The 22,112-nt window shown below is 35.3% G+C and overlaps 2 protein-coding genes across 3 annotated transcripts in view; one reads left to right on the forward strand and one right to left on the reverse strand.

Moving 5' to 3' along the window:
* Window positions 1–4,287: 4,287 nt before the first annotated feature.
* LOC105142675 (uncharacterized) lies at window positions 4,288–5,572 on the reverse strand. Its single transcript, XM_011050419.1, has 3 exons — window positions 5,410–5,572; window positions 4,963–5,289; window positions 4,288–4,843 (listed from the first exon to the last, which is right to left on the reverse strand). The coding sequence occupies exons 1-3, from the start codon at window positions 5,477–5,479 to the stop codon at window positions 4,656–4,658; spliced, it is 585 nt and encodes a 194-aa protein (XP_011048721.1). The 5' UTR covers window positions 5,480–5,572; the 3' UTR covers window positions 4,288–4,655.
* A 13,548-nt stretch (window positions 5,573–19,120) lies between these two features.
* LOC105142676 (RNA polymerase III subunit RPC82 family protein) overlaps window positions 19,121–22,112 on the forward strand; it is a 5,916-nt gene continuing 2,924 nt past the window's right edge. For both annotated transcript variants that reach the window (XM_011050420.1, XM_011050421.1), the window contains exons 1-8: window positions 19,121–19,279; window positions 19,378–19,525; window positions 19,597–19,715; window positions 19,789–19,873; window positions 19,975–20,132; window positions 20,601–20,750; window positions 20,823–20,930; window positions 21,562–21,673. In XM_011050420.1, coding sequence (XP_011048722.1) covers window positions 19,211–19,279; window positions 19,378–19,525; window positions 19,597–19,715; window positions 19,789–19,873; window positions 19,975–20,132; window positions 20,601–20,750; window positions 20,823–20,930; window positions 21,562–21,673 — 949 coding nt within the window. In that variant the 5' untranslated portion in view covers window positions 19,121–19,210. The remainder of the gene's footprint in view (window positions 19,280–19,377; window positions 19,526–19,596; window positions 19,716–19,788; window positions 19,874–19,974; window positions 20,133–20,600; window positions 20,751–20,822; window positions 20,931–21,561; window positions 21,674–22,112) is intronic.

The following is a 22,112-nucleotide window of genomic DNA, read 5'->3' on the forward strand; positions in this document are numbered from 1 at the left end:
GATCGGTTTAATTCGGTTTTGATTTTTTAATATAAAAAATAAATTAAATCAAATTAAATAAAAAATCGAATAAAACTAGAAAAAAAATATAATCAAATCAATTTAAATTAATTTTTGTTTTATTAATTTTTTATAAAAAATTAATTTAATTGTTTTTTTCTAAAAACCAAATCCCTCTCCACACACATGCACATGTGCATGTACGGGACACAATAAAAGCTTAGCTTAATTCCTGGAAACATGTATAATAACTTGTGCATTAATTAATCCCATGGCCGTGCAGAACTGTTGAATGCTCCGAAGAATCTTCATGTATCTACTGTCCTGTTCTGTTCTTCAACGGTGCACGGACTTTTGTTCCTATAACTATTAAATTGATCCCAGGATAATTTTTAGGATTGAAGGAACTGGTCCATGCAAGGCTCTCTCCTAGCTGGCTTTCCGGGCGAGGCAAGAGAGGGCAAAAAACAGAAACTTATTCGATCAAGGAATTAAAGTTGGGCTATACTCATAAAACAATCGAAAGGGTTGCTGGGCTATACTCTCAACCTGGACTTGAGAAGTTGGGCTCAACGTTTCTTTCAGCGGGGGCGAAGTTAAATTAAATTAAATTAAATATATGTTAAAGATGGGGGCGAAGTTTATTAAATTAAAGTTACATTTCAAAGGAAGCAATAGCATTGATGTTTTTTGGATCGGTTTGCTGCTTGGGGACAAATAGACATGGCAGCGTGTGTACGTGGGGGTTGTTTATTGCATACTGAGCAAGGTTGTCCTGCATCTGGCCACGAAGTACAGTCTTTTTATATAATAATAATAATAATGCTGACGATGGTAATGTTTTCCTGTAAGAAAACTGGCAGCACTAGATGGAGTTCTTGTTCAATTTCCATGGCACTGTTTTAAAATCAGTTTATCAATGCAGATTTAATAATAATTAGGTTAATAATAATAAAAAAAAGGGTTAATGGTGGTGGTGGTGATTTTTTGTCACTGATAACAATATTATTGTCACTGTAAGATACAATAATATGACTCTTTTTGGTTCTTCACTGTTTATCAAACACGTATTAACTTGTTCTTCCCAATACTCATAAGCAATTTTCTTTTTTAGTTCATGAAATTGTTGCTTCTTTACATATTGGTTATTGAACTGACTTTTATTTTTTCAATTTCAACCTTTCAAATTATGTTTCTGTGTTAGCATTTATTTCTATTTCTATTTTATCCATGTGTCATACAGTATTTTAATGCTAAATTGATGTCGTATAGTATTAAATGCTAAATTAAAGTTCTATTTCACAAAATATAATTTAAGTTTACTGTGAAATATAAAAATTAAAAAAACAGGGATTGAAATTGACATTTGTAAAAAGCGGAGTTGTTTTTAAAAACACGAGAAAAATCATTTTCATCCTTGAAGTTTCAGATTATAAATGTTTAGTCCCTGATATTTTAGATTTTTATGTAGCAATTTAAAACTTTATTTTTATTATGTTTCAACCCTTATATACTGAAGAAAGGTAAAGAAAGCGCTGAAACAAAAAAAAAGAAAAAGAAGAGAGAACATGGTTTGTTGGGCACATTTTTGCTATAAAAATAGTCAAATTTTGTGCCTACAAGTTCAAGTTATGCGGGGAAACACATGGAGGTGCGGGAAAAAATGGTTTAGGATTTGTTAATTTGTTTTGTATTCAGTTTAATTATGAGCTTTTAAGCTAATGAGACAATGTTTTAAGGTTTAAAATGTGTTTATTAAGGTTTATATAATATTTTTGATATGTTTGTAAAAAAACTAATTAAAAATAAATTTTTAATATCTAAATACTCAAATCTTGATTTTGTAATTATTAAAGTGATCAAACAAACATGTGTCCTTCATTGCAATAAAAACAATATAACAAACAATGTTCTCTTTTTTTCTTTTTTTAAAAAAAGAAAAAACCTAGGTGTGTTAGGCCCATTTGCACCAGGGCTTTTCCTTGCATGCCAAGTGCAAGCCAGGTCTTAAAAAAACAAAAAAAAGGAATAGTATCATGTAAGGAGGAGTAAAAAACAAATTCTCCTCCTCCTACCCCCCCGTAGTCTTTTTATTATTTATTATTTATTATTTATTATTTAGCGAGGAAGAGGAAGAGGAAGAGGAAAAGGAAAAGGAATGTTTGTTTATGGACTCATGATTACCCGAAGGGGCAGATGACCCTTGAACATGTACTGCATACATGCATAAAACAAAGTAAGAAAACAGGAAACACGAAAATCTCAAAGATCCACGTCATGCTTTCTTAAGAGTTAAATGCACTGAACTCCTCTCCCCCTCCACACACACATGTGCATGTACGGAACACGGTCGAAGCATAGCTTAATTTATGGAAACATGTATCATAACTTGTGCATTAATTAATCCCTGACGGTGCATAACTGTTGAATGCTCCGAAGAATCTTCATGTATCTACTGTCCTGTTCTTCAACAGTGTACGGACTTTTGTTCTTGTGACTATTAAATTGATCCCAGGATAATCTTAGGATTCAAAGAACTGGTCCATGCAAGGCGGGCTCTCTTCTAGCTGGCTTTCCGGGCGAGGCAAGAGAAGCAAACTTGTTCGATCAAGGAATTAAAGTTGGGCTATACTCATAAAACAATCGAAAAGGTTGCTGGGCTATACTCTCAACTCGGACCTAAGAAGTTGGGCTCGACGTTTCTTTCGGCGGGTCGAAAATCCCTTCCTAACACTAACTACAACTTCGCACTATGATAAAGGGATATTGAAAAATCTACATCCTGATCACTTACTTGCATGACATGTGCAGCAGTATGACTTAAAGGCCATGGCCGCATCCTTCACGGTTTAAAGAGCTATGACATTTCGATAACAACCATGGCCATCGCTGCTCAGAAGCCATCCGCATAATCTTATGAACTGCCCCTTCAGTATTTGCAGTGACTTGGCAACATGCTTATATAGGCTGTTATTGGCATTCGAAAGCTGGTCGTTGTTTTTGGCGGGTAGAATCATCAGGGTATATATTATCCAAAAAAAAAAAAATTGCCCCGGCGATATTTAATATTTAAAATGCAATAAAATTATTAGTGTAATTATTGAATAAAAAAATTAAATGCCTTTGATAAAAAGGTTTTTTAGTATTTTCATATTTCATACAATACTATAATACATTACCCTTACCATTCGATTTTTTTAGCCTTGACTTAAAGAGTTTGGCTGTAATATTTCATGGTTTGTTTATTATTAGTTTTTAGCACAAAGAGCACTTTTGGCTTTTTACAAATAAAAAAACAAAAAGCAACTTCTCCATTGCCTTCTAAAATTGAAAGTAAATACAAGAAGGGAGATCAGTTGCCATAGTGTCATCGATAAAAGCACCATCGAGGGGCCTTTATGTAATAATCAAGTTAGTTAAGGGTTTTTTGGTAATTAAAATCATATAGATATTATTCAAACAAAAGCAACCAGGCACGTGAAAATGCACGTGCCAATATGTGAGATGTTTTCATGCCTTTTGAGTTACATGTGAGATGTCATTTAGTGGTCGATGGATGGCTTCTAGGATAAAAAGTTGGCTTCCAAGACAATGTTTGGATTGTCTTGACTTTCTTATTGTTTAGATACAACACATGTTCTAAATTGACTTTTAGTTAAGTATGTATAGTTTTTTTTTTCTCCCTATTCTCTCTCTCTTCCTTAATTCCCACTATGACCCTTGAAAATTTAAACCCATTTCTTTAATTTGTTATTTCTTTAAAAATATTTCTTTATGGTTAATTATTGTTTTTTTTTGTGTTATTTATATGATTTTTTTAAAAAAAATTATATTATTAAATTAACTAGGTTTATTGTACTTGGTTAAGTGAATAATTCAAATTTTATTTTTTTTTCATATTTCTTTTTAAAATACTAGCCCTTCCTTGACATTTTTTCTTTAAATTAGAAATTTTTTGACGAATGTCTACTTTCACCTTTACAATGTAGGTTCTTAAGGGAGTCAGAACAATAACCCCGTTGAAAAGCACAATCATGTCTTATTGTTCAAGCCTTGAATATGATGAGGATATCGGGGGGGAAGTTGTCGTTAATAAATCGATTTAGGTGTGAGGGACTTAATCTCGATAAACGAAACTAAGTTGATTTCAGGATAATTTCACTGCTAGAAAAAGTCAATGTTAAATACTCTTGCTCTGTATATGTACTGCTCTCCCCTACCAGCTGGTTTTCCCGGTGAGGCAAAAGAAGGCGAAAGCAGAAACTCATTCGATCAAAGGCCATAAAATAAACAAAGTGGGGCTGTATTTATAATACAATCGAAAAGAAAAGGATGCCAATGACTTACAACTGAATGGATTGCTCAAAGGCAAAAACACGACACTAGCTACGAGGATGAACCAAGAACATAAAGCAAGTAATACAAACATTTCTCACCACATCTACCTTTAATTAAGACACTTGGGTAACACCTTATTGATTCAAATGACCAACACAGCACATGCTAGTATGCACACATCATGCTAATTAATGGTGGACTACTCAAGGCCGGCCGGCTGTTGAAATCTTGGTTGGTGCCACTACTCCCTTATTGTCACTTGCTAATATCTGCATGTAGACTTTCGTTTCCTTTGCTTTCCCTTGCATGAGGGTTAATTAATAAGGTGACATTGCTGGGGAAACACTAACAGTGTATGTAACTGGTTCAACTGGTGCTGGGGCATCTGTGTATTTCACTGCCTTCACTGGTCCTGGTGCAACAAAACCAGAACTTTTGATATCAGCCATCAATCCTCTCCTGACATTTCCCTCTTGTGCCTCACATAAGCCGGGGAGGAACACACCTGCGGAAACAAAGAAATGAAAATCGATCATTAATTGTAAGTGGCTTTCGATAATTTACCTGAGTTCCATTGTCAGTTATTATTGAATGATGGGCATGTTTATTGAATAAATTAATTACCTTCAGCAGCGGCAAGGTTGAAGTAAAGATCGACAACGTTAGGGCAGCTATCGTAGCACTGAGGAGAGCACAGTTGTTGTGCGAAGCGAGACTCAAGGAGAGAATCCGATGAGATTCCAAGTGATTTTCTGTCAAGTCCACATGCTTTGATGCATTGGTCTGTTTCAATCCAGTTCCTTAATCTATCAGCCTCAATTTCAGATGCGCGGCAAGTGTATGCTTCTTCTCCGGTCCTTTTTACACTTTTTTCGAGCACGCAACGCTTGCCGGACGATGAGATTGCGTAGGCACATGTGTCTTGGTCAAGATGTTCACATGTTATTTCTCCTGAAACAATAATATCATTAGGGTCTTGTTAAAGAAAATTCAAGAACTTTCAAGAAGGGCTGCCAGCTAGCTTCTTGCACTGGCAAAGAAATAAAGAAATTGAGAGAAGTCTCTGCTTACCTAGAGTACCTTGCACACAGATGGTAAGGGCGAGAGCCAGGACTGACAGGATATGGAAGCTAGAAGTCATGATTAAGCAGAATTAACAGATACTTGGTGCCCAAGATTTGTAAAGCTTCAAAAAACTGTACTTGTCCTAGGAGCTAGGAGCTTGTTGTGAGGAATGAAGGGCAGGGTGTGGGGGGCATTTATACGCGTTTAAGGGCACTGTAGAATATTGGAAAACAGTGACAGGAATGTTAGAGCTGTGACTGTATTGTCAACGTTACAACATGTGCTCATGGGTCTTGGTTATTGGTACAAAAACGGGTAATCGTGCCCTTAATTAAGGCCACCAATTCCTCTGTTTCGAAAGGAATTGTAATTACCAGTCAAAGACGTCCGAAATCAATGTGGGGGGAGGGTGACTTTTTACCATGCCCGTGGCCCATGGCTGTGGAAATAGTGAAGGTCTTTATTTGGCTCTACCACAGGAAGCTGCCGGTTTGAAGACGACTGATCATGCCGCTAACGGTCAAGCTTGCTGTTTGGAGCCTTTAACGAGTTGTGCAAATGAAGGCGTGATTGGGGCTAGCTAGGTCTGGTTGCTAGCAAATGTTCTTGGACTGGTATGCTAACCATTTGACAGGTTAATTGATTAATTAATGCTTCTTCATAGCTGAAAGAGAAATGTTTTGGACAGTGTCCATGACCAAATACCAATGCAATTCTCCAAGATGTCCTTCATGAAGGGTGAAGCAACAATATTCTTACCTCGGAGAACAATGTCATTGCCGCAGCCAGAAAAAACAATTCTTCTCGCAGTCAATTTTTTCTTCTTCTTCTTGAGGTGTGCTGTTAACATTGCTAATTTGCTATGCTTGTTTATATAAACAAGCTTGATATTTAACGCGGGTCCAAGAATCATTGCATAGGTACAGACCAGTGTCTTCACGACTTGGAAACGTGTGAAAGTGCACGGCAAATGTCATAGCTATCTTCATGACCTGCATTAAGTAGTTTGAAACTTTCTTAACAACCCATAAAGAATGCACCTTCGAGGCTGATGAATTATCACGCCGGTCGGTCACGCAGTGATTGATTTTTTTCCCATTCAAATTTCAAAGACCTGAGCAAGTATTTCTCATTCTCTCCCCCATTTCGAAGGCTTGGAATTAATGGAGGTCGTCCTCGCGAACGATTTGACTATAGATCCATTTCAAATAATTACTGTTCTCTCCATGATTTTACACTCCAGAATTGTGGGAGCAAACTCTTGTAGGGTAAAGAGTTTAACTAAAATCCTAACTCAATTGATGCTCCTGAATCGTGAATTTATTCACAGAGATTATTAATATGAGTTTGATAAGTTTATTAAAGATTTATATAATTATTAATTTTAGAATTTATAGAATTAATTAAAATATAAACAAATTGACCATACAACCAAGTTAATTTAAAATAAAAAGGAAAACTGAAATAAGAAATCTGGCACAGAGGTAAATCTCATGTTCAATGGATATTGCTGCAGTTTGTAACGTCTCTCATGATGAAAGTAGCCTCTTCTGGTCGGTGTTAGAAGCTGGAAGAACAATTGAGCTGCCATCTCCATTGATCATGGGCCATATCAACTCTAATTTTTGCGAAAAATAACTCAGTTTCTATTTTATTTTGAATTAATTTGATGGAAGCTGAGACAATTAAACTTAGTTATGAAAAGTGATCAGGGTTTCGATTACCTTTTCGATTACATACAAATAATAGTCAAAACTGAAGCTGTCCCTGTGAATGAATTTAATTGGACATAGATAAGTCATTTTCTTAAAAACAAAAAAAATATTGAATCAACTCTCTTTCTATTTGAATCAACTCCTTGTTCTTATTATTAATTTGAGCTGAATCTTTAAATGTATTTATTTAATTATGATGATATAAATTTCAACCATTGAATTTTTTTTTTTAAATTGCTTTTGCTAACCTCCCTATAAAATCCACGATATTGTTCAAAGAAAAAGAAATATACATAAAAGAGATGAGTTCTGAGGGCTAAAAGGGGAGCCCAAAGTACTCCTTCATTACCCCATTAATTACTTGTGTGTGTGTATATAATTTATTTATAATTTTTATTCAAACTAAACATTAAAAAAAACCAAGCTCTTTTTAAAAAAAAATAAAAATAAAATCAAACTAAACATGAAATAAAAAATTAAGCTTTTCTTTTTTAAAGCGAAGGGAAAAGGAATAAAGATGTTGGAAGAAGACGTTTCTTGAGAAAAAAAGAAAGACTTCGTATTCTGCTCCGTGAGTCACGGAGCACGATGGGAAACGAGGATTTGTCAAGGTGGCCATGGTAGGAGTTGGTTGCTGGTCGAGTTCCGACCAACCATCTTCTCTTTCAACTTTAAACTCTCCAGTTAGGCAATGATGACGGAGAGAATCCTTCGTTTTATTTAATTTCATAATCCGATTTTATTATGCCTAACTTCTTTTAGATGACGTGGTTAGATTCAACTCGTTGATCTACTAGCTTTCGACCAAAGTGGCCGCAGCAAGTTTACTTTCTTGATTATTTTAAAAAATAATTAAACCCAGGAATGATTAGTCGTCAGTGCTTGATTTATGCTGTCGTTGCCATTAAATATTTACCTTTAATGAGTTGAGATAATTGAAAGAGATGCAAAAGGAAGAGTTGAAAGAGGCGCAAACCTTTCTTTTCTTTTCTTTTAGTTTACGAGAAGGTTTAATGGCTCTTGGACTACCACATGTGTTCCCCTAGTTTAATATATATTTAGATGTATTAATAAATAATATAAATTATATTTTAAAATTTTATTTAATAATTTAAATTTTTAGAATAAAGTGGTTATATGACATAACCAAATGATCACAAACTAAAATCTTATTATTTTTATTTATTTAATAAAAACTAAACATAAAATAAAGTATAATTATACAAACTTAAAATTTAAAAGGTTTTTATATGAAAAAATATATTAAAAAATAATACAAATTATATCTTAAAATTTGATTTAAAATCTCACCTAACAATGTAAATTTTTAAATTAAAATAGCTCTATAATAATAATATGCTAGCTAAGATTTTCAAACCATAAATTAAAGAGTGCTCCCAAGAAAAATTTTGGGTTTTGTATTTGTTTTTCATTGAACTTTCACTTAACATACTTTAGTTGTTGATATTTTTTTTGAAAATTATTTTATTTTTGGTGAATTTTTCTTAATGGTACTGAGTAATTCGATGTATCTCTGGGATTTGTTTTTCCTCAATATAATTTATACAACTCATTTCATGCCTTTTGAAATGTTGCCATCTTTTTTAAATTGTAATTGCTATTCGAAGATCAAGTATTTTTGAAACAAGATTCTTAAAGGTATTCATTCAAGATATAAGAGCAGGTGGTGAGCCCATAAGAAGCCCCTAAGAGGGCCATACATAGAAAACAAGGTTTGAGGATTTGTTATCGCTGGATCGACTTCATGTTGGAACATCTTGGAAACATGGTTGGACTTTATATTACAATGGGGCCCACTTCTGTCGAAAGGGAATTACTACATTTCTGGCTCCGCACTCTCTCTCTCTCTCTTCTTCTTCTTCTTCTTCTTCTTCTTCTTTTTTCATTTTATTTTTTCTGTTCAACCTATATATCTGAACACATTTTTTAGAAAGCGTTTTATTGTTTTTTTTAATAGAAAAGATGAAGATAAAGAGTAAATGTTATCTTATACTATTAAAATCAAGATTATTTTAGAAATCTAATTATTTTATATTCCCCTTTTTATTTCTATAATCAAGTTGATGATTTTCATATACACATACATACATACATATATATATATATATATCATGAAATACTAACTAAATATAATTTTTACGTTTAACTTTGAAGAATCTAGCTAGCTCGCAAGTAGAACATGTGTCATTAACAATACAAGTGTCATCATATTTTCATTTTATTTCATTATAAGCACTCCGTGTCATGCATATAATCTCTCTCTTATAACAAAATCAAAACTAGTCCAACAATCTTAATTTGGTTGGAGTCATATCATTTTTTATTAGTTCAAAGAAACTACGTCCGGTGAAGGAAGAGAACATGAATCAGTGAAAAGGATTTTTTTCGTATTCTTCACATTTATCATCGATCATGCAAGCTGGTAACAATATGAACACACACACACACATATATATTGTTTTCATGATTCGAAAATTAATAATAATAATCACAATAATAGTTCCTAATTTAATCTATAAATATTGCGATACATATCCATATCAAGCCAGCCTGCAGAAATCAATCATTTATCTCAACCATATATGTTTTCCATTTTCTTAATCTTTCAAGTGAGTTCACATAATAAGCTTAATTTACGTGCATCAAGGTTTTTTATTTTTTTTTGAAAAATGATCATCACCTTTAAACAAGATCCTAGCATGGATCCACCTAGTGGGATCAAGTCATTTAGCATTTTAGTTTGCCATTTCGGATCTTGGGGCAGCCTTCGTTGTGCAAAATCTGAAGCTAATTATTAAAGGATTTCAAAAGAGGCGAGACTAGTTGTGAGGGGATCCCGGACGTACAGGAGATATATTCCAAATATCTATCTATCTATCTCAGCGGACACACACACACACACATATAGGTTCTGTGAAATTGTTAACAAGAGTCCAAAATCATAGGAAGAGTTATATTTCTCTCAAAAATAAATAAATACAAACTTAACATGGAGCACTTGACATCCATTTATTTCCCTCGAGGAATAATTAAAGCAAAGCAAGTAGGTTGTTCAATATTGATAGCTAGCTATCACGAGGACCATCTGTTTGTTTCAATTTTTCTCAGATTAACACAAGATGGGAAGCAAACTGATCCTTTCATTCATAAGTCTGTATAGCGAGGAATATTGGCACTCATCGTCGGCATAACCTCTTATTATATTCCACATAGAAACTATGCAAAGTTGTCCATGAGCATGTAATATCATGAAGAAATTAACTATATCTAATTCATCATCAACAGTTAAGGAACAGACATATATACCAAGTGTGTGTGTATTATGTAAAAAAATATGAAAACAAGGACGGTTTATTTCCCTGGTACGGATTGTAATAAGCTAAATTCTATAATGACAGATTCCTTCCGAGTCATTCGATGAGCACTGCGTTTGCTAGTTGCCACTTTCAATGCTAGCTAGCTCGTACGAGTATTAATAAAGACAGAAGCAGCAACAAATCAAATGCACTATCTTAGGCCCATAGGAAAGGAGAATCCGACATGGGAGGCAGTTGTTTGTCTACGAGGACATTCATGTTGGTTCTTGTCTCTTGGGGTGGAAGAAAATCTCACTACAAGATTTTCCTTGCAGCAGATGAGTACAAAATGTTTGAACCAAAACCAAAGCTGAGATTTAATCCAGTTTAATAAATTTTTAGTAACTTATAACTGAATTAATGATGAGCCCTGAACTAGTAGAATTTTAATGGAATATGTATAATCCAGTTGAGGAAAGAGCGAAAAGAGGAGAATTAATCAAGTGTTAACTCTCTCTTAATTACTGTAATATTCTACTAATTTTATTAATTTGTCTAATATCTGTCCTAGCTAGCTGGATGTGGTTTACACCATATATGGTTAAACAAGAAGGATCATAACCCATAACCCCATCTTTTATTTGATCAGGGGATGCAACCTGACCTAATTAACAAGTGATAATAGCTATGATCATGAAACTTGAAGGACAGCAGCCAGGAAATCATAGACAAACACGTTTACCATTAAACAAACAGGACATGGATCATAGAGAGAGGGGGGATCTCTATTCTACTATTTCCTTCAAAGGGTCAAGCTATTACTTCCCTTGAAGAGATCACCTACTCACTTGGGAACAGTTAGCTGAGTTTTGCTACTATATATATTGATAAAGACTTAACACTGGATTCAAAAAACATTAAAAAAAATCAAAACCACTAAACTGTAAAAACATGGATAGAAGGGAAAACATGTCCACACAAAGCTTGAGTTGGCTTACCTCGAAAGCATGGTGGAAATTTAGAGCTGAATGCTGGAAAATTCCCAAGGGATCGCATGATCCAACGAAATAACTAAACATTAATATGATTTAGACATCGAGAGTCATTAGATCAATGCGATCCCTTTGGAACACTCCAGCTGCACTAATATTAAGGATGATTTCGAAACGGTTGAAGAGCTCAGGATTTTGTTTTAGATTCTAAATGATAAAAGAGCTCTTCGTTGCAGCTAGCGCATGGAAATACAAAAACCAGGATAGGGTTAGTTCTTGTTTTATAGAAGAGATCGAGGAGACATATTGGACTTATCTGGCAGCTCACACAACTGGTGTGGTGAGGGATTAGGTCTCGTGAAATTAATATGACTCTTCCTTTGAGAAGAAAAATACTAAAATAGCCCTGTACAGTTAGGCTTTTTATTTTGAACTGGATTTCTTTACTTTGATTTTAAATTTTAAATTTTTATTTTAAATTAATATTTTTTAGTATTTGCAAATTATTTTAATATGCTGATGTTAAAAATATTTTTTAAAAAATAAAAAAGATATTATTTTAATATATTTCTAAATAAAAAACATTTTAAAAATTAATTATAATTACACTCCTAAACATGTTGTAAAAAAAGATGAAATATATGCATAAATTAGGGTTATAAGTGTACGCATGGATCCATCCAGTTCTCCTACTATTTCTAAATGGGCACTAAACCAAAACACTGATAGATTACTTTCAAATATTCTACATTTTTTTTAAGAAAAAAAACTTGAAAACGCTTTTCTGTCATGTTCTTAATTGGGTCATCTGATAATCTGCTCTAATAATTGAGGCATGCAGTACTACGGATCAGATCAGATGTTGAATATATAAAAACCTGTTCAACTTAATCAAGATGATCGAAACTAAGGGGCAGACAAGTAATAAAGAGGGCAGACAAGATAACGAGAATCTTACATGGCTTCAAGGCAAGTAAGAGTTGCAATCGAACAGCTCATGCTGTTAGGAAGAAACTAAACACCAAGTCCGTTCAAGAAAAGGACACGATCCATCTTTCTTTTTTTCCATTCATGTCTCGTCCATGAATCTGCAAATAAAGAAAATATCCATGGCCACACGAGTGCTGGCCGGTGCTGCTGGACTGCTTCCAATTAATTTGTTGCTGCTTGATTGTCACGATAGATGCCTGGGCCGGGCGTCTTAATTTGTACGCTAACGTGATAGATGCATGCTTCTCCCCCGCAAGATTTATTAGCAAATATGGTATATATATTATTAGGTTGGTTGGTATTTCATGTACAATACATAAACAGTACCAACCATTGATTATTAGCAGCCATTATTATTGAATGAGCTGAAGTTAGTGGCCACCAATATTGACAATAAAGCAAAAATAACTGTCATGAATGCCTATAAAAAAGGAATGATTTTAGAAAGCAAAATATAAAAAGGATTATGAGAATGTAAAGAGAGTAGAGAGAAAGAGAGAGCTGCAAGTGCATCAAAGAGAGCTGAGAGTAGAGTAGAGTGGAGTGATCTTTCTTCTCCATGTATTTGTTTTGCTATTCTTTCTCTAATCTCTAATAATATAGACTCTCTCCCATGGATGTAGGCGGTTTTGCTGAACCATGTAAAATACCGTGTCTTAGTGTGTTTCCCCTTCTATGAGCAAATATCAGTATATCACCGGTCAGAATTCTCAACAATTGGTATCAGAGCACATGGTTCAAAGTGGTGTTTGATTTTGCTCAAAAATAAAAGTTGTCAAAATTGTGTTTTGACCATACCATTGTGTAGAGGAGGAAGAGATGAAGCCACTAGTGAAAACCGCATCGAAATTGAATGTCGGAAACCGCCACACACATCATCACGCGCCGACGGGGTGACTGGACATGTGTGCAAACGCTCGCGACGTGTCACACGCATCTTCTTCGCCCGGATGGGCTGACCCAACCCGAAAAACAGAAGATTCACCCCACATGCGAGATCCGGATGACGACGACGTCATCATAACGCCATAATTTCATCAGCATGAACACGTGACATGACATGTCAGCACCAGTCAGCAACCACGTCAGCACCGTGAGACCCATTACCACGTCAACAGCCACGAGTCAAGAGTGAGCCAAGTTGAGGGATATGATTCTGTATGGCGGAGTCCACGTACAACTGGTTCTGAGGTTGAATCTAGGTCGTTTATCAGACTAGAATTGTTTTGATCAAATCTTAGCCATCTGAAGTGCGATTTGGATGATTTCAAACTTGTTTCCAACTAATTTGATCATTTCGAATGCAATGGTATAGTCCAATTGTTGAGCTTGAGACTAAAAATTAGTGATGGTGAATTATTGAAGAGAGATTACTCGATTAGGAGGTATCTGATAGTCATCCTAGTGGTCGATGAAGATGAAGAAGAAGAAATCACACATGTTTAACCAATTACATGTGTTGGCCTGTTATATGGGAAATTTTAATTGCCTTGAGGGCAGGCAAAATTGGGATACTCTGAACACCCAATCATGTGGACAATTTGAGGTGGAGAGTGAAATTTGATGAAGACCAATTTTGACGAATCTAAGTAGTGGTAGTCTCGCTAGATGTTGAGAAATTAGGTATAAAACCAAGATACCCCAGATCACTTGTAAAGGAAAGCTGCGACAAAGTTAGTAAATGGTTGTATATACGAAAAGATAGTACAATGGATAGATATGGTCTAAGAAGTTCTGACTAAGAGATTGAGTTTTAAGCGGGACCGTTGTGACCCTTCCAATCTTTCCTGGGAACTTGCTTAGTGGAAGGATTATCCATACGGTACTATTTTCGTATATGTGATAGTTTGTTATAAAACTGTTGAAGACTAGTAGGATGACGACACAAAGGAATAGTTTGGTTCCATATGATCAAGGATCTGATGGAGTGGTGATTTCTCCAAGGAAGTTAGATTCGATGACTGTAATTTCTCAAGGGGAGAATTGATGAAGACCCTGATAATGGAAGAGAAATGCAGCAAAAGGATAAAGATTGACATCCTATTTTGACTTGGATAGATGTTGTGACAGGATGAGCTGTTGTCAAACATAAGCAATGAATAAGAAGAAATCTAGAGAACAGAAAATACACGAGGACACACGGAGATTATGCAGGAGTACCTAGAGGATCCAACGAGGTACTATAATAAGACAACAAGTGCAAGGAGAAGAAGAGTTCTCGGATGAAGCTCAGAGTAGAGACTGTGTGAAAAGTTATACAACATGAAGTCTCTTGTGCTCTTGATAAAGATAGCAAACGAGGACCTTTCCAATGCATGTAAGGATGGAAAGATAAGTTGTTGTAGATGTATCTAACTGAGAGGGTGCAAACACTTGTGATAAAAGGTGATCGCCTATGATAAAAGGCAAAGACACCAAAGGGAGTTGGTGTAGGTGGAGCTATCAAGTAGAAAGGCATAAGAGGTTTAAACATAGAATATGAGATGGAAGATTACGAAGAGTGCACCACAACTTTCTCTTCCTATGTGATTAATGGCAATGATCTCTTCCAAGTCCACATGGTGATAGAGAATCTTAGAGTCACTAGAGACATCCTCGATGAAGGAGGATTTGACTGCCTTATGATAGATGGAGACACCTCAAATAGAAGGTGTGTGGACTATGAAAGGAACCCAAGTATAAACTGCCGCATGACGATGAGTGGAGACACCTTAGGAGAAGGTGTGAGGACCGTGATATGAGTCCAAGTTTAGACCGTCTCATGATGACAGATGGAGACATCTTAGAAGAAGGTGTGAGGACCGTGATATGAGTCCAAGTTTAGACCGTCTCATGATGACAGATGGAGACATCTTAGAAGAAGGTGTGAGGACCGTGATATGAGTCCAAGTTTAGACCGTCTCATGATGACAGATGGAGACATCTTAGAAGAAGGTGTGAGGACCGTGATATGAGTCCAAGTTTAGACCGTCTCATGACGACAGACGGAGACACCTCAGAAGAAGGTGTGAGGACCGTGATATAAGTCCAAGTTCAAATCGTCTCATGATGATAAGAGGAGACATCTCAAAAGAAGGTGTGAGGGTCATGATAGGAGGCCAATTTCAGAACGCCCTAGAGCTAATGTGATGGCTGGATATAAGTGAACAAGTGTATAGCCAGTGAAAAAGCTATGATGAGTATGGAGATAAATGCAGGATTGACTTTCATGGATATTGCCCTCATCCTAAAGATCAATGAGCTAGAAGACATTTGCCTTGGACAATAAGTGGGTGACTTGTGAAGCATTAAGACGCAGCTGCTATGAAGGAGGAGAGGGCGTGTGCAGGTTCCAGGAACAAGTTGACTTTTGTCAAGATGGTGAGCTGGGTGAAGGCATTATAATACTCAGAGTATCAAGACATATATGGATTGACCTTTAATGGGCTGCCCTCATGGTTAAAGGTGGAAAGCTACCTGAACTCTTGAGACTAAGAATGGGAGACTCATGGAGAAGTAAGGCGTGGTTCCTAGGGTAGAACAGAGGGCAGACGCAACTCTTGGATGAGTAGACTCTTGAAAGAGTGGTGAGCTTGTGATCATATTGAGATACTCAGATAATGACTGTCGCACTTGAAATATCCGTTTGAGGGGGTGTTATAAGCATTGATGTGAAGCTTGATGAATTATTCTGGACCGAGCATGGTTGATACACTCGAAGGGGAATGTTGTTCCAGAGACAAGCATTAAACTATTCAGATGTGATGTGGCAGACCATCTGGTTATAGTGATCCTTTTGTGTGAGAAAATGTGTGCTTTTGGTTACTCTGATGATTAAAAGGTTTGGCAAGTACCTGTAAACTTGGCCACAAACGCTCTAAAAAATGGAAATCTTGGAAGAGCTGCAAGATGTAAGCTTATGTTGAAGAAGCAAGAGGACAGTTGCCCCACATGAATGACAAGAGGGGTGATTGTTAGGTTGATTGTCATTTCATGTACAATAAATAGACGACACCAACCATTGCTTATTGGCAGCCACCATTGTTGAATGAGCTGGAGTTGATGGCCACCAATATTGACAACAAAGCAAGAAGAGCTGTCATGGATGCCTATTAAAGAGAAATGATTTTAAAGAGCAAAATGTGAAGAGGATTGTGTGAATGTGAACAAAGTAGAGAGAAAGAAAGAGTTGTAATGTCAGCAGCCTTGCTGTCATTGCAACAGCTGCAAGTACAACAAAGAGAGTTGGGAGTAGAGTAGAGTGAAGTGATCTTCCTCCTCCATGTATTTGTTTTTATATTCTTTCTCTAATCCCTAATAATATAGACTCTCTCCCGTGGATGTAGGCAGTTTTACCGAACCACGTAAAATATTATGTCTCAGTGTGCTTCCCCTCCTATGAACAAATATCAGTACATCACCAATCAGAATTCCCAACATATATAATAACTTATAAATCTTTAGTTTAGTGATGATAAGTTTCTTATAATTTGTATACACTTTTTTATTTATTTGGAGCAGTATGAAAATGGGTTAAAAATTGAAGGGCTAGGATGAAAAGTATATTGCCCCACTTCTTCATCACCTAACTTTGCCTCTAGCTATCTCCTTGACTCCTTTTCTTAGCTAAAATTTTAAAAGAAAATTTAAAATAAAATTATGGTGCAGTAATTAACCAAACATTTTTAGATTTATGGTTAAAATAAAACATGCAACATATCAAATCTTGTTATGTTCGACACACAATCAAAACTAGAGCTACTGGATCTAGTATTTCACGAGACTTATATATATTTAGACTTAACTCTTAGTTATTTTCAAGAATATTGAGTTTAGAAACAAGTGAGATCTGTATTATTTAGATCTTATATTTTACAACATCTAAAAGTATTGAATATCAACATAATTTATAACCATCTATCAATTAATCATCATTCTCATTTTAAATAAAAAATTAGACTAAAAAATTATTCTTTATAATCCTAAAAAATATTAATCCATCATGCATGATAGAAACTAAATTGAGGTTTTCTTTGAAGATAAAGTTTTACATATAAATAATCATATAAATTATCATACACACACACGAGCCATTTTCTCAGGTGAGATGATGTGTTAAGGTGGAGAAACTATTCATGAAGTTATATGAAGGCACATCATGTTCACACCCCACGCACCAAATGCCATGCCCTGTATCATGACCTTGCCGTGAAGCACTTGCAACTATACATGTCCCGTCGATTTGCTACTCACAGGGTCTTATGTTCTCTTCTTTTGCAGCCAAAATGGCAAAAGCCCCAGATCATTTTGTCACTTTCTTCCTCAACTTCACTAGGTTGTCCACTTTAATTACCCTTTCTCTGATGTTTTTTATGCCTTCATTTATGTTAAAAATTAAGCTGGGGAAAAAATCTTGCTTGTGAGAAAAGGGAAACTTCATCTTGGGACCACATTAAGCTAGTAAAGAGCAATTTGCATTTTGTTTTATATGTATTTACAAACCACAGGGTACTTGCGAGCACATAATTAGGTTTACTACGACCACCCTTCCATGCTTAATTAAGACTTGCCATGCCCAGAAACCTCTTACCGTTACTGGCCTTATTTGAATCCCATGAACCCTAACTGGGCCGGGTATCGCTTTGAACCAGGGTCCAGTGACCACACCCTCTACTTGCCACTAAACCACACCCTTCAATTAGTAGTTTATTGCATGGAAGTACTAGTAGCTTTCATCGACTCCGTTCATACAATCAGAGCTGGGCTTACACGATGATGAAAATTCCCATCGGATATGGAAAAGGAACCCCTTTTCATTCGATATGTATTAACCACCTACACACAAGTTAGCCATATAATATTCATTTGCAATTAGTTGGGTATTGTCTTTGAAAGGATAAATGTGGTTATTTTAACGTGTTTAGAAAGAGTTATATTAAAATAATATTTTTTGATATTAACACGTTAATAATTTAAAAATACTAAAAAATTATTATTTTAAAATTAAATAAAAAATTATATTTTAAAAAAACACTTTTAAAATAAAAAAATAAATAATATTTTGGTATCATATACAATGACTACCATCAAATGTTTCCTTCATTTAGTTAGGACCCAACTTTTACATGTAATCGCAATAATATTCCATTATTGAAATCTAACAAGCAAAAGCAAAGCAAATCTAGTCTTCGTATGCATCAACATATTAATATTAAAACCCTTACACTTCAAACATTCCATGCCTCAATGCAATCCTTCATTGATTTTGTCGATCAGTTTTAATTTGAAGAATATGAATATGGACATACAAATCCATTTTATTAAGTTTTATGATGGTATATATCGGTTGATATATGAAAAAAATAATATATATAAAAATATTAAGTCTAAAAAAATTACGAACTTTCATGTTTATATTATGATTTAAGGTATTTGGATGGAAAGAGTTGCATGACAATTAATTTTTTTTATATTTTTTATGCTTTTATATTTCATTCATTGTGTACTCTAAAAATACACGATAGAAGTAGGTTTTTTCTTCTCTTTTATTTTTATTGAAAAAAATTCATAATTTTTTTGATAGTTTTTCCCAATTTACAATTATAATAAATACTTTCTATACATATAATTTTAGAGTAAATATTCAAATTAGGCATGTTTAATTTTTCAACAAAAAATAAATAAAAAATAAAAAGGGCCCAACCGGTGATCCCTTGATCTGAGCTATGGTTCAATCATACGTACCCAAAAATCCTACTAAACCCTCCTCTATCTCCACAGCCAGAAGCCGAAGAAGCAAACCGAAACGACAACAATGGTGTCTCAATACGGCATCAAGTACGCCGTTCACATCATCACCAATCACTTCGGTCCTCTCGTCGCCGTAAGTAAAAACTCTCTCACCCACACTCTCTATCTTGCAATCTCTCCGAATCGATTTATAATACAAAATTGCGTTTGTTTTTTTGCAAACTCAAACAGAAAGTATGCGACTGCCTTCTCAAGAAAGGACCGTTACCGCTCCGTGAAATAGTCCGTTACACTGAGCTATCTGAGACTCTCGTCAGAAACTGCTTGCTCGTCTTGATCCAGCATAACTGCCTTCAACCTTTCCTCCTTGAAGAAGAAGGTAATTAACTACCAAAACGGTGCCGTTTCTGTTAACATCGATTGTAATTTATTTATTTATTTAATAATTAGGTGGATTTGGAGAAGTAAATAAAGTGAGTTCGCTGTACATGGTGCTATTCGATAATGTATTGCATCGCGTTAGGTTTTCCAAGTTTATGGCTATTGTTTCTCAGGAATTCGATAAGCTGGTTAGTGTTTTTTTTTCTTTTGTTTTGATTTGTGATTTTTTTGGAAGTTAGGTTAAATTATGGATTTGTTTAGTGTGTAGATTTGATTGAAACATTGCTTCAACACGGAAGGCTTTCGGCAGAGCAAATTTTTGATGGATTTAGGGACAGTACAGAAGGCAAGTCTCAAATAACCTAGCTAACTGCGGTTCTTAGTGGTTTTCAGAGTTGAATTTTGGTTCTATTGTTTTTAATGCTTAGTTTTTGTTTGAAACTTTAGGGAGTAGTAGTGGACGCGTGGAGGCTTTACAAGAAAATATGCATAAGCTTGTGAAGGCGCGATATGTTGAAAGGTGTCCTATCTCAGAACCATTTCTTGCATTACCGAGTGAAGAAGAAGCTGCTCCTGTGAGGAGGCGAGGTGCTAAATCTGCAAAGGTTATAGCTTTTTTTAGAGTGTGATAGGCGGCTTCTTATTTGTTACATAGAGTTGGCAATTGCAGCTTGCTATTTATGTATGTCTAAGAACATGGCCAGCAAAGAGACCGTCCTATGGAGTGGAAACCTTTACATACTTTCACATGGGAAAATCAAAACAGATGAAAAAACTAATAGAGGGACATTCTGGATTTTCTTTTACTTGCGCTGAATTATAAGTTATGCCATTGCTGTATTTATCTCTTCACGAGAAATAATGAGAAGGACAAGAATTATGCAATTATTGATTTAACAATCAGTCACCTTAGAGGTTTCAATGAATGCCACTTTTGGATAATGAATGACTAGAGAACTTGATGTTTCATTATTCTGACTTATCCTTCTTGAATAGACTTGTGCGATGCAAAATTTGAATTCTGCTTTTTAAACCTGATTCTCATACATTACAAATTTCATTGATACTTCCAGGCATTTTTAGAGCTAGAAACCCTAGAACAATGTGTTCTTGTAGCAGCAGTGCCTCCAGAAGGAATGAGATTTTTATTTGAATTAAATCCTGAGATAGGTGCCGACAGAGATAAAGTTGAGAATAACTCCTCTAGCAATACTGGAGATAAGGTTGGTATATGAATTGTTATATTGAGTTAAGAGGTTTATTAATGTGCTAATCTTTTTTTGTTGCATGCATAGCGCAAGCTTGATGCTTTGGATTCCAATATTGATGGTGGGGTTGCGGACAAACAAGTTGTTCTTTGGCGTGTCAATTTTGAGGAATTTATTCGCCGGCTTAGGCATAAGGTTTGCTTTGACTTACAATCTTCATCTTAACTGTGCCAATACATGTATACAGATATGTTTCTCTTAGATTAACACTGCAATTTAATTTCCAAATTGTCTTTGTACTTGCTCTGTGCTTGTGTATTCTGATCAAGAGAACACTTATGGTCCCGATGTGTAAAATTGAAAAAAAAAAGACTTCAATCTCTTTCTTACTGAATTAACTCTCGCACATCATTCCTTGAGGAAGGTTGGTGGAATGAGATATAAACACAAGATGTTCAAACAGTCAGACAAAATCTGTCATGTCATGCATGCATGGCTATTTTCCATTTCCTTTCTGAGGGGCGGGTTGACTGTGGGGTGCCACATGTTCACTATTTGAAATTTAGGATGTTTCTTGCACAGAAAGAGATAATCCAAGGTGCTCAATTAAAAACTGTTAAAAAATGTTGTTTGTTTTACTTTATCCTCTATGATGTCCTTTTCATTCCATATCTGTATCGACTTTTATGACACTGTGATGGGCTTCTGTTTGATACTAATTACAATCATCATGCAAATGAAAGCTATTAGGCTCATTCCTCTGATTTTCCTATATGCTCCCTGCATATTTTGGTTCAACTGATGCTACTGTTCTATTTTCTTCTAGATTTGTATTGAGACTGTGAGAGCACGGCTGGATGATGAAGCTGCCACTGTCTTCACTGCAATGCTGGATGCATCGAGGAGTGAGGAAAAGAAAATAAAAACAGCAAGCTCAGGTGATGAGATTCTGAGATGATTGTGTAAATTGCGTTTAACTCATTGCATCGTCAGATATTTTTCAATGTATGATCCCAAAAAAATAAGAAGATTTAACACAGCATCTGTGGAGGAATTGATGACTGCCACCCCTCGCCTCTCTATGTACATATATGTTTGTGTGAGTTGATGCATGGAAAATTACAAACCGATGGTTTGGCTTTCTAAGTGTGTTAAGTGGTAGAGAGGAAACATTATTTGTGTTGCCTAAATGATGTGGGCAGAGGTAAATGATGTGGGCAGAGGCTGAGGTCCATCAACCACAGCGCAGTGCTTTTCATGTAGCTCAAGCATCTTGACAAAGCCAGCCAAAATAGAACATTAAATCCTTGTAGCTTAACTTTCTGTCCCGGAAAAAAAAAGAAAAAGAATAAGAATATAAAGAAGGTGGTAGGGAAA

This window comes from Populus euphratica, unplaced genomic scaffold (genome assembly GCF_000495115.2).
Source record: "Populus euphratica unplaced genomic scaffold, PopEup_1.0 scaffold148.1, whole genome shotgun sequence".
NCBI lineage: Eukaryota > Viridiplantae > Streptophyta > Magnoliopsida > Malpighiales > Salicaceae > Populus > Populus euphratica.